At 33.6% G+C, this 12578-nt stretch overlaps 1 protein-coding gene and 1 long non-coding RNA gene across 2 annotated transcripts in view; both read right to left on the bottom strand.

Moving 5' to 3' along the window:
• Window positions 1-3062, bottom strand: part of LOC144851362 (voltage-gated delayed rectifier potassium channel KCNH1-like) — a 42486-nt gene extending 39424 nt beyond the window's left edge. Inside the window, exon 1 of the mRNA XM_078708773.1 lies at window positions 2786-3062. Within this exon, the coding sequence (XP_078564899.1) occupies window positions 2786-2864 (79 nt within the window). The 5' untranslated portion in view covers window positions 2865-3062. The remainder of the gene's footprint in view (window positions 1-2785) is intronic.
• A 396-nt stretch (window positions 3063-3458) lies between these two features.
• On the bottom strand, window positions 3459-5480 carry LOC144852812 (uncharacterized). Its single transcript, XR_013614338.1, has 3 exons — window positions 5434-5480; window positions 4743-4867; window positions 3459-4042 (listed from the first exon to the last, which is right to left on the bottom strand). It is a non-coding gene; the product is annotated as an uncharacterized LOC144852812 (long non-coding RNA).
• Window positions 5481-12578: the final 7098 nt, after the last annotated feature.

The raw sequence follows: 12578 nt of genomic DNA, 5'->3' as shown, positions 1-12578 counted from the left end.
ATTTGACGTCCAATTCGAGTGAAAGAAATAAATACAACCAAAAACCGCAATGTCTGAATAGCTTTGTTTTTCAATGTGGATTGTTTCAAACACTCATCCCAGTATAGTCAAGAGCTTAGAGATATAATAATACTACTAAAGGCCAATTTACACAGATGATCGGTAACGGTAAGCGGTAAGCAAAAAATAAAAATAGAATCTGTTATTTCCTATGACCATTTACACAAAACGCGGACGGGCGGCGATTGAGCGGAAACCCGCTCAGATACAGATTCTACGCGGGACAAGCTACGCGGTTTTCCGCTTACCGTTACCGCTCGTCTGTGTAAATTGGCCATTACATCATTTGACACGGCTGCTTTGTTGGCTGCTATCACATTGCATAAAACGTCTATTACCCATTTATATTTCTGTGAAGTTTTCATGCGGCTCTTTAGAATTTTTTTGTAAGTTGAGATCAAATTTCAAAAGCAAATTAAGTTCAATCAAAAGAAAAACCGAGAATGACAAATTCATCAAATAAGAACTGGCTCTTGATTATCTAATTTGTTACCGATCACACAAAATATTTTGTTTTGAATCTTAAATAAGATTATTGGAAGATGTTGGCTACCAAAGACAGTAACATACAGCTTCCGGTGTCGTTGTTAAACCATAGAGGCCAAGCAGTTTGACAGTAATTTCATTCTAATATTCGAAATTTAGATTTCATTCATTTACATTCATAAATTCATCACAGTCTTTAAAGCAAAAGCGAAGGACAAAGTTTAAAATAACAGTAATTAATTCAATTAATTTATTGGACGAGCGTTTGTAAACCTATAACCACACAGTCCGTTCGTTAGAAAAGACAATACTATAGCACGCCCGTTGAAAAAAATGATACCGAATTTAGTACGCGCGCGTTGAAAAATTGATTATGATGATACATATGTAAATAGGCTACGCGCGCGTTGAAATATTGATAATGATACACATTTATTAAATAGTACGCGCGCGGTGAAACATTTATAATAATAATAATCCCGATTTTAGTACGCGCGCGTCGACTTTTTGAAAGTAGTGTCGCTGTACAACACCGACATACTTTTATAAACGATATTTTTAACTATAAGAATTATTACCAAGAAATGGTTTTTGTTCGTGTGTGAAGATTGAAACAATTATTAGCCAAAATCTATTCGTCCGTGTGCGAAAGCTGTAACACAAAAAAGCATCTTACAAGTTTACGAGTGATTTCTTTCGGATGTTTTGTAGGTGTACGTCGCGTTAACATGTTGTATACGTGATCTGGTAGCCAGGTAAAACTTGTAACAGTTTCGTATAGCTTTTTTTGCCTCATAGAACCGTGACTAATGGCATACATCTGACAAGATGTGTTACGGTAGCCGATTGTGACACGATTGCACAACGTTGGGTGTTATACTTATTTTAATAATATATTATGCATCTTTATGCATACACAATGTAAAATGATATAGTACAATTTAATCGACAAAACATAAGAGAATAAACAAATTGAATGGTTAAACGAAATGACATTTAAGACCTAAGGAAATTTATACTCCACGCGTGTTAACTTCTACGCCGTTATACAATCATTGTCTTATAGCCTATCTTTCACGTTCATAACATCCAAATTTTATATCTTAGCATATTACAATTTAAATTATGAAACAGTATTGTTTTTGTATTGTATTTCATATTTTGTCTCCCGCTTTTTATAAATTCATATTAACAATTAACCATCTTCTGTATCAAGCGCCTTCTTTGTACACTTAGGTCTATCATAAACAGTTAAAACTCATATATTATTTGTCTAATTTCTGTGTTCTTTATATTATTACAAAATGTATAGACCTAGGTCTAACTTCGCGTAGATGTTTATGGAACACGCGTCCAGGGCGAGTTGAAAATACTTATTTTGGACTTTTTTGTGTTTTTTAACGAATGTTCTCGTGTTGCACTTAGTTAATATTCATCCATCCGTTATTATTTTTAAAATATTAATTTAGCTTTAATTTTTCTTAACTAAATTTGTAAAATTAGCAAAATATACTTTCACGCTATAACTGTTACCGTATATACCGTCCGTGAAATCACAGAAGATGGAAAATTGTTGTGCGATCGAGTACATACTTACAACATACTTCTTGTTATTTTCTGACGATATGACAGAAAATTGAAAAAAATATAAATAATTTGCCAATATTATAATTTAACATTATACGTGTAGTAATGTAGTAATTGCATACCGTAATATAAATTAAATATGAACGTGAAAATATGTATCCGAATTAAGTTGGTGAATTAAAATGTGTAGGCCTCGTTTGGAGAGTGACAGCCGGAGGAGGATGAGGGAAGATGTAGTTCTCCTGTACTGGTTTATCGAACATTTTAGATTGGGCCTAATTATCATGATTGTTGTACGTTAGCGCCTAATTGCGATGTCGTGTTGTCTCATTACTTAGGCCTACCTTTTTTGTATCAAGGTTATGCATAAAAGAAAATCTCTCAAGATATCTTCCTTTTATTCCGGAACATGATTAAAACAAATCCGTTTTATTAATCCATTCACGGTGCGATTCCACAAGCGAAACATTATTATTTTTGTTGTATAGGCCTATAACGCATACATTTAGTCTGGTGTTTCGCGCCATTTTTCTAAACCTCAAATTTAGCTTATACAGTGCCTATTTTATTTTAGACTTGTTTATTGTATAGACGTCTATTTTATTTCGTTCAGTAAAAAAACAGGCCTACTAAATATAAAATGATCACTTACGTTGTGCGGCAGAACGTTTGATAATATTTTCCAAGAATGTATTTTGTGGGGCCACTAAGCCCCTTCTCGATCCTGGCATGTTGACTGATTCACATTAGTGTCCGTATAACATAGCAAACATTGTCATTTTTGTCTCAGCCAAATGTCGCAAAAATAATTCCAAAATGATTTCGGCGTTTGCATCTTGTTTCTGTAGACGTATTCCAATTTAATAAATGTTTCAATATAATATCTTTACGACGTCAGATTGGTATAAGAAAGAATGGCGCACGGGCACCATAGGTAAAGCACAGCAATGGTATAAACGTATTCAAACACTATACTAGGCTTCCAACATATAGAAATCGGTTTTCTATAGAAATATTACTAATAATTACCGTATTCATGGTAACGCGCCTGCTCACGCATGCGTAGTTAATTTTTACCTGATTACTATCGATTGAGGACTCACTATACCGTAACATGAAAATGATGACGATTTTTCTTTCTTGGCGTAAATTAAATTTAGTCTTTTCATGATCTAAAATAAAAAGGTTAATAACAATGCTGCTAAATAATTTAATAATAAATATAATCAATCATTTTCATGATTATTAGTATCATTATGAACATTGCTCATCCTCATAGCCATAGTTTAGTCTTGGTATTATTAAGTTCGTTACGTCATAAAAGAAAGTAGGTGAAGATGAGATCGTCTCGTAGACATTTCGGCTGTTTTATCAACAGTTTTCATGCTTTATTGAAATGTCAATGTGTAATTAACATTTCATTATTCGTGTTAGTTATTAATCCTATTGCTTTTATGATAAACGATGCAAATTATTTTAAAAAGTGCGCGTGTTTGAAAAAAAGTAGTAGATTTCCTCTGCAGGTGTTAATGCCGACTGTGCGATGTTGAAGCACATTGTTCGAAATCCGGTTAATACGTCTTCGCTTGTTGCGTTTGATAAAAACATATTTAATTGTCTTATAAAGTAGAATTCTCGGACGTAGGAAACGCTGCTGTTGAAATGTCATAATAAGTATCATATTAATGTCAACTCGTTATCAATAATCAACATGATTATCAGATCATTGCAACGTCATTATCATAATTAAACTCTGGATGTAGGCCTATAGGCCTATTCTTGCAGTCTGCATACTGGGAATTATTTGTATACGTCACAATCAAATTATCATCATCATCATTAATATCATCATCTTATTAAATCCGTATTCCGGCTGATACATACATTATCACAGGCATTAAGGCGATTGCTGTGGAGTAAACAAAATATAATTGGTTTCTAACTTTGACACCGTAGTGAGCGCTATACACATTTCTTTATTTATCAGTCTGTAAAGCTCTGTCTACACTATCAAACTAGTTTGACAACACATGTGTGATGTGCCCAAATATGGTAGTGATATGCCCAAATATGGTAGTGATATAGATATCAAAAAGTAGTTCATAATGTCATTTTAGCTGTCAAAGAGGCCGGAGTGGAGGTGTAGCGAGACCCCAACCGTTACTACCCGTGGATCGAACCCCTGAATGTAGGCCCGGTATGCATTTAAATTGTAAAGAAATATTACGCCCAACAGAATAAATATAAAATACATCTAGGTCATCAAACATTTTGGTAAACAGAAAACTCGGTTCGTGCTCATCAGAAGAAGTAATGCCAAGCGTAAATGTAAAACTAATATGACAAAGTTGTACCTATTGATTCTGTTTCTGTTCTAATAATAGGACTGTGATGTTTAAGTGCATCTTGTCTGTCAAACCAAACATTAGCTTCAAGTTGAATGATCAACGTTCAGTTTACAATATAAAACATAATGTCTGTTTTAAATTGGTAGTATTGATTATCTTATGTAGCTTTCTTGTGTTTGTACTTTTCATGAACACTCTGTAAACATCTTAATTAACTCTAGGCTGCTTCTTCCATTAACAATCTTGAGAAATAACATTTACCATTATACTTGCAAAGAACATTGGTTACACAGCTTCTACATGTTATAACAGTGTTTGATACAGAATCAAAGTGTATCTCTTGTAGGGAGTTGGTAGGAATAGGATAGACCATTACACAGACTCGTCTAAAAGATGTTATATATAGATGTAAAATAAATGGGAAATAAATCACTATAATATATAATATCTCTATGTTATTAATAACTATAATATTTTTATGTTGTAATGTAAATCGTAGTAGGCCAACTCTATTATTTCACCCAGTCCCCAGTGGATTCACAGTGCTATCTCCACATACACATACTATCTATTTCCGAAGTATCAAAGGAATATTTGGTAATACAGCATCTCACTCATGTGGTGCCTATATCATGTCAGTTTAGGTTAAGGGTTAGGATACTACTAGATACATGTGAAACACATGTGATGTTATATTACCAAATGTTCCTATGATACTTCGTAAGCAGATACAGTACCGATAATCTGCTGATTATTTATAGCAGGTGGTATTATTATTATTTATGTTAGAGGAGGCCCATTATTCCAGCAATACGATTTAATAAGAAATAAAAGCGCATTTGTTAAATTTCCCAACAGTACAATTGGTAGGCGTCTAATGTCCACAAGAGCGGTGGACGAGTGTAGGCGATATATATATATATATATAAAGCGATATTATGAACCCACATACCCAAATCCAAGATTACCTTATGATGCAAATTATTTACGTCATAACATGTCACGTGTCCTTCTTAGGCATGCATCCAGGTGTGTTGAATACCGATTCCGTCGACGACAGCAGAGTTAATTTGAATAAGTAAACCAATGACTGTGCGTCATTATCTTGTAAGTAAGCAGCGGAGGAGGGCGTGCGCTGATGGAGTCGCCAGTCGGTAGGTACATACATTGTATACAAAGCAAATAAAGCGTTCCCAATAGTATAAATATATGTGTAGGCCTATATAATTTACTCAATATCTATCGGTTTATTCGAAAAACTCTGAACACATTAGGTAATAAACAGTTTAAAAGGCATCATGTATCGTGGGTTTGTAATGGAGGCCCGGTTTGCACCGTGGAAATAAACATTACGTGACAACTATTCTAGTATCTTGTTTTGAGAGCGTTTTTCATTAAACTCCTTGACCGTTAAAACAGCCGATGACGTAAGTAGATTGCTGCAGACGGTGTTGACAATAGCGGGTGATTTAAATTGCTTTTAAAACACGTGAACACACAAAATCAAAATGTTTCGAAATACTTTTTATTTAAATTGCATCACACGGTCATTATTATTGTTTGCTATTATTGTTTGTATTGTTTGTTTGTAATTTTATAAAGCAAACTTAATCAATTTATTGGAAGATGTGCGACGCACCTACCCTGTCTGTGGGTATGTGGACGGTAGGCTGAGATTTGGTGGCGCCGAAGAGTTCAATAAAATAATATACATTATATTATTATAAATGTTTTTGGATATCATTTTTTATTGTATATTAATAGTGCCATGCCTATAAAAATAAATAATTTTAAGTTTTAAAAAATGCATTGTGTTTTAATGCTTTGAAAATGCTTGTTCTTTATTTCTAACTTTTTTTGATTTATTTAATTTTTTCAGGTCATACGTAATACGTAAGTCATGCTATTTTTCGAAGCTTAAAATTAATTTAGCCAAATTGTATTATGACCTACTGGCGTCGCTTGACGTTCACGCTTCGTTATCCTCTGCTTAAAGATGCTCAGAACTGGCCTACGTGAAGAAACATAGTAAGACCTAACCACCCGAACCATTAAAACTAGCATACGCATATAAAAACCACAATAATTTTTACAATACGTATGGTAGTTCTTACTGGTTCTTTATTTTCAGATGAACTAATACATAATTTAATATGCAAATTACAGGTGGATTGAGCTGACATTCTTTGTAGTTAAATTTCTACTCCCCAAAAACACATAACACCATATATGGTAATGATGTGTATAGTGTTGTATCATGCAGTCGTTTAGATAATTATAAAATGTTTTATACTATGTTGTTGTACATGCTACTTGCATAGCCATATACCTATATATATGTATGCTTGGTATGCATTGTATTTTCTTTTATTAACATATATAGCACTGATGATTTCAACTCCTGGAAAATAATGGATAAATTACTACTATTATCATAGCCTTATAGCCATGTTTGTTTTGGCATTGCTTGGATTGTATTTGTAGACAATTTAAACATCAAACATCAACATTGTCATCATCACGCACACGTATATATTGGTACAATTGTAAGGTATTTAAGGCTACTCATCTGGTGGATGAGTTAGAAATCATTAGTTAAGACAAACTTAACATCAATCATAAGTAATAAACATTATTGTTGTTTGTTGCATGATACAACACGCTGGTGTGCAATATCCCTATAATGTTGTACACTGGCTTCCCATAATTTGCATCTACAGGTGGACTACAGGTAAGTAACTAACGCAGCAAGACATCGCTTCAAGACTTAAAACCTGAGTAAGTTCTAAGGTATAACCCTGGGTAGTCCCTACCTCGTTTAGGCTAGGCTAGGCTAGGGTAGGCTAGGCTTGTGAATTAGCTAAAAAAACTCATGTATATTTTTTTTCTTTTAACTGATTGTTAGAAGCCAATGCTTCTGACAACTTCAAGTTAAAAGAGTATTTGTGTTGGTTTTTTTTCTTGACACATTGTTAAAAACAACTTTGTGACTGTCGTAATGGCGTCTTCTGCGTAAGCCGGTGCTTTTCTATCTTTCTATCAAATTAGTGACTTCGCAGGTCAGCACGTCTTTGCATGACTGTCACTAATATAAAATAATATTTCCGTCAAATGTGGTTATCCAATGCGGTTGTATAGGGCAGCTCTTTGAGTAACTGTATTTGATTTAATATAGGTATTTAAAAAATAAAAAAAAAGAATTGTATGGAGTTAAAATAACAATAAAACACTATGTTGTATAAGGTTTATAACGAAATCTTTATAGGGAGATTTCTTATAGCCTTTTCAACATATAACAGAGATTGAATTAAAATACTTTTAATAAAGTATAATAAATCGAACTAGCTAAACTTCATTCATTTCATATTCACATAACACATGCTTATTTTGTCATCGTGAGGACAAATAAGTCATTTAGATAAATTGAAAATGTACTTGAGCTAACAAAAACTAACCACTATAATTGTAAACAGACTGTCTTCCGGTCATTGTGGTGGGCAGTATTAGAAAACAATGTAAGCTTTATTTTTCAGGTTTAGGGTCATTTTGTAAACTGTCTGCCAAATGGCTTGGAACTCAGTATTTCAACAAATCTATAAACTAAATTCACTAGGTCTCGTTATGTGACTTTGGTTACCACATGCAATCGAGTTACATGGCCTAGATATTACCACATCTTTTTCAGAGAGTTATTTATAAGTGTACTTCTGTACTCTATCAAACTGTTCATATAAAAAGTGGTAATTCATTGGTTAGAATGGTTGGTTTTTAGGTGTTGTTCCCACCATAAGCCAGCTTGTAATTTTAAAACCTTTGTATGACGCTCTGAGGAGAGTTGTACAAGTTTCTGGAACAATGTTTTTTTTGTTTGTATTGTCTTGTCTTATAAGGTTTGTATGATTATGTTCCTGGTTCCTGATAATTATTTTGTGATCTGCAAAATATAAATTATTATTTAAAGAGGATCTAAATACGATAACATTTCAAACAAACTTTTCACAAAAGTTTGTACATTCCCTTCTTCCATTCTCATCAACTATGATTTAAAAATCATAGTTACCGACTTTCCCCTAATGGATTACAATGAACAACCCCAAACACCATTTTTCTCCCCTCCCAATACCACTCCACTCCCCTCCCCTCTCAATACCATTGACCTTATTAATCTCTAATCTGGCGCCTCGGCCAAGATATATTCTATGTATTTTATAGTTTCAGGAGTTATATAATGGTTTAAGGTGTGAATAGTAATCAACAACTTGCTACTGACCAAATGACCAACAACTTGCTACCAAATGACCACCAACAACTTCTTACCAAATGACCACAAACAACTTCTTACCAAATGACCACCAACAACTTTTTACCAGATGACCACCAACTTCTTCTTACCAGATGACCACCAACTTCTTCTTACCAGATGACCACCAACATCTTCTTACCGGATGACCACCAACATCTTCTTACCAGATGACCACCAACATCTTCTTACCAGATGACCACCAACAACTTCTTACCAAATGACCACAAACAACTTCTTACCAAATGACCACCAACAACTTTTTACCAGATGACCACCAACTTCTTCTTACCAGATGACCACCAACTTCTTCTTACCAGATGACCACCAACATCTTCTTACCGGATGACCACCAACATCTTCTTACCAGATGACCACCAACATCTTCTTACCAGATGACCACCAACAACTTTTTACCAGATGACTACCAACATCTTTTTACCAGATGACCACAAACAACTTCTTACCAAATGACCACCAACAACTTTTTACCAGATGACCACCAACATCTTTTTACCAGATGACCACCAACATCTTCTTACCAGATGACCACCAACATCTTCTTACCAGATGACCACCAACATCTTCTTACCAGATGACCACCAACGTCTTCTTACCAGATGACCACCAATGTCTTCTTACCAGATGACCACCAATGTCTTCTTACCAGATGACCACCAACGTCTTCTTACCAGATGACCACCAACGACTTTTTACCAGATGACCACCAACGACTTTTTACCAGATGACCACCAACGACTTTTTACCAAATGACCACCAACGACTTTTTACCAAATGATCACCAACTACTTTTTACCAAATGATCACCAACTACTTTTTACCAAATGACCACCAACGACTTTTTACCAAATGACCACCAACAACTTGTGCAGTTGCTTAAATGTTGTCAAAGATAAGTATGATTGATAATAAAGTAGAAAATGTGAAAACAAAATTATTGTAGTAGTTGGTTACAAAATTGTATGGCAACTAGTATGCCGGCACCGTATTTGATCAGATTAATGTAATATTGAGGGTTTTCTTTTTTACTAACGCTAACTAATAATATAACATTACTAGCTACCGTTCATCTCATTAATGTCAGTGCGAATTGTTATGTGATTCTTGATGTTTTTGTGTGGCACAGTGAAAGTGTAGGCCTACGTGTGTGTATGCTGTGTTACATAGTGATGCATATTCCACATCATTTTAATATCATTGTGATGTGCGCACATTATTTCCTCCAGTATTCTAGGATTCCGTGGATTTCCAGAACTGAGCTGCTGATGACGCCTGCTGCAGATGTATGTTACACTAATATAAAAAGTAAAACCCTCAATATTACAGAAGTCGAATTAAAATGATCAAATCAATTTAAGCATCATGAGAGTGCGTTCTCTCCAAAAAAAAGTGATTGCCTAGAAAATAATGTCACCACTGAATAACTTCGGTTTTGTAAAAGGTATTTATTTTCTTTCCTAGATGTACCTCAAGATGGGCCAAGTTTAACAACCAAGCTTGATCTGAGTATGTCGACAGTTCATCTGATGACCAACAACTACTACTTGCATCTGTGTGCCTTGCATTGGATTTGCAGAAGTTACAGAAGACTACAGTAGCAAGAACCTAGACTTCAGAGCTATCAAGTATGTTAATATTGTGCACCTCCTGTGTAAAAAGGATGCTCTCTCAGTACTGTTTACATATGGTAATTTCTCCATCGTCACATGCTATTATTCTTGAGTGATGTAAAAGATTATGGTAGTTAAAACATTGCATTTACTACCACTAAAATGTTTCACAGCATTCTTTGTTGTAACTATAATTCTATAATTTTCTTTCTCTAAAAGCTGTCGGTCATTGGTATGCAGATGACCGACAAATGGACAACATTAGAAACTGCCCAATTGTCGGTATGGTTTCTCTGTGGATAGACACACGATAGAATAGTAGGCCTATGTTAGAAGCTAACAGAAGGATGTGATTGTGGTAAGTTTTCTGCCAATGAACATGATGAAACCGATAATATTCATCATCACAAGTTGGCCATACAAATTGATTTGCCGCTTAAATATGAAACGATATTCTTTCAGAAAACCAGAACTGATGTAATGCAAGTCCTGGCACCAACAATCTGGACTGGTTTCATCTACGTATTTCGACAGTGACTTTATAAAATTATCATCACTGGACTGGTTTCATCTACATATGTCGACAGTGACTTTATAAAATTATCATCAAGAATCAAAATAATAGGGTCGACAGCGAGTTGTTAAAAAAACCATCAACAATATAGATGATTTGATCTTTTTGGATTACGTCGACAGTGAGTTTTTCAGGTGACCAACAATGTTGACCCTCTGGTATGCAGTACATCGACAGTTTTTCGGATGTTTCTTTGTTTGTATTTATTTATTAGAATTGCTAACCGATTGGTGGTTTAAAAACATAATACAAATATTTAAATTATATATTATGCCTTATTATATTATGAAATTAATATACTAAATTTAAAATCAATAGAAATTTAAAAAAACATTTTTTGGGGAGTGGGAGGTCGGGCGGTGGAAATTGAAGTATGCAAAAATTACTAAAAAAACAATTTAGGCTCTCTTCCATGTTCTAATCATACCTTTTTACTGTATCTATTTCTAATCTTAATACATATTTATTTCATTCAATCTTTCTGTCTCTCTCTCTCCATTCATTTAACCATTAAACAAGTGTAAACAGTATCCTTTTTATCAAACTAGGTGCGCTTAGGATTTAGTTTCAGCGTAGAGTAAGTTTTTTTTAGCTCAGTTAGGCCGTAATTTAAGTAATGATACTGTTTACATCTATCATCTAACCCACCTTCATAAACTTCTATATAAAAACTAAATTTTATTTCTACGTCTATTTTAGTGAAAAGGTATGAGTCATGACTATTGTTTGGTATCTTTAAATTTTCTTAAATTGTAATGCAAATTTTTATCGATCGCTAACCTTGATGAAGAATTGTTTATTTTAAAGAATAGAAAATATATATCTAGTAAAAACAATTATTTCTATTTAATTACATAATATAATGAGGCATTATGTATTTTAAAAATATTCTATGTGGAGTTCTCTGGTAAATCAACTTATAACCTGTGTTATGCTTATTATTGATCAATACATTTTTTGTTGGATGTATAAATAAATGCTATATACTTGTGAAAATTAAAAAAGTACATGTTTATGTTTGTGTGAGTGATATAAATAAACTAAGGTTACATTCTCGCTAATTTGTACATTATAAAGAAGATGTCTGCGCTTATTCAACTGAAACGTCAAAACATTCTTAACTTAACTTTATAATGTATGGAAATACCATGTAAACTTAATAAAACATGTTCTGACTTAATTGTTTAACTGATACAATATGTACGTTTGGTGTAACCTATTATATATGTATTTATTATCTTGACTACCCAGAATGAAATTATTTAAAAGGATTAAACGGAGTATTGTATATACCGTTGTATTTCTTTATAAAGACATAATTCACTACTTTCAATAAAAGTTGTGGCCGAATTGGTCCCGATTAAATTTGTACCACCAATCATGGCCATTATGCAAATTAGTACTTTGATGCAACTAAATAATTATTTTTATTTGAATAAAGTATTGCATTGTTGAATGTACTGTTTGTTTTATCTATTCTATCTATATTTTGCTAGTATATAAAGGTACTGTGCATATTAATTAAAACAACATTTTGACATACATGGCGTGTCATACATATACTTAGCTAATTCAAAACGTCCGTTGGAGGC

This window comes from Antedon bifida, chromosome 9, assembly GCF_963402885.1.
Source record: "Antedon bifida chromosome 9, ecAntBifi1.1, whole genome shotgun sequence".
Lineage (NCBI taxonomy): Eukaryota > Metazoa > Echinodermata > Crinoidea > Comatulida > Antedonidae > Antedon > Antedon bifida.
This window is presented reverse-complemented; position numbering and strand designations above follow the sequence as displayed.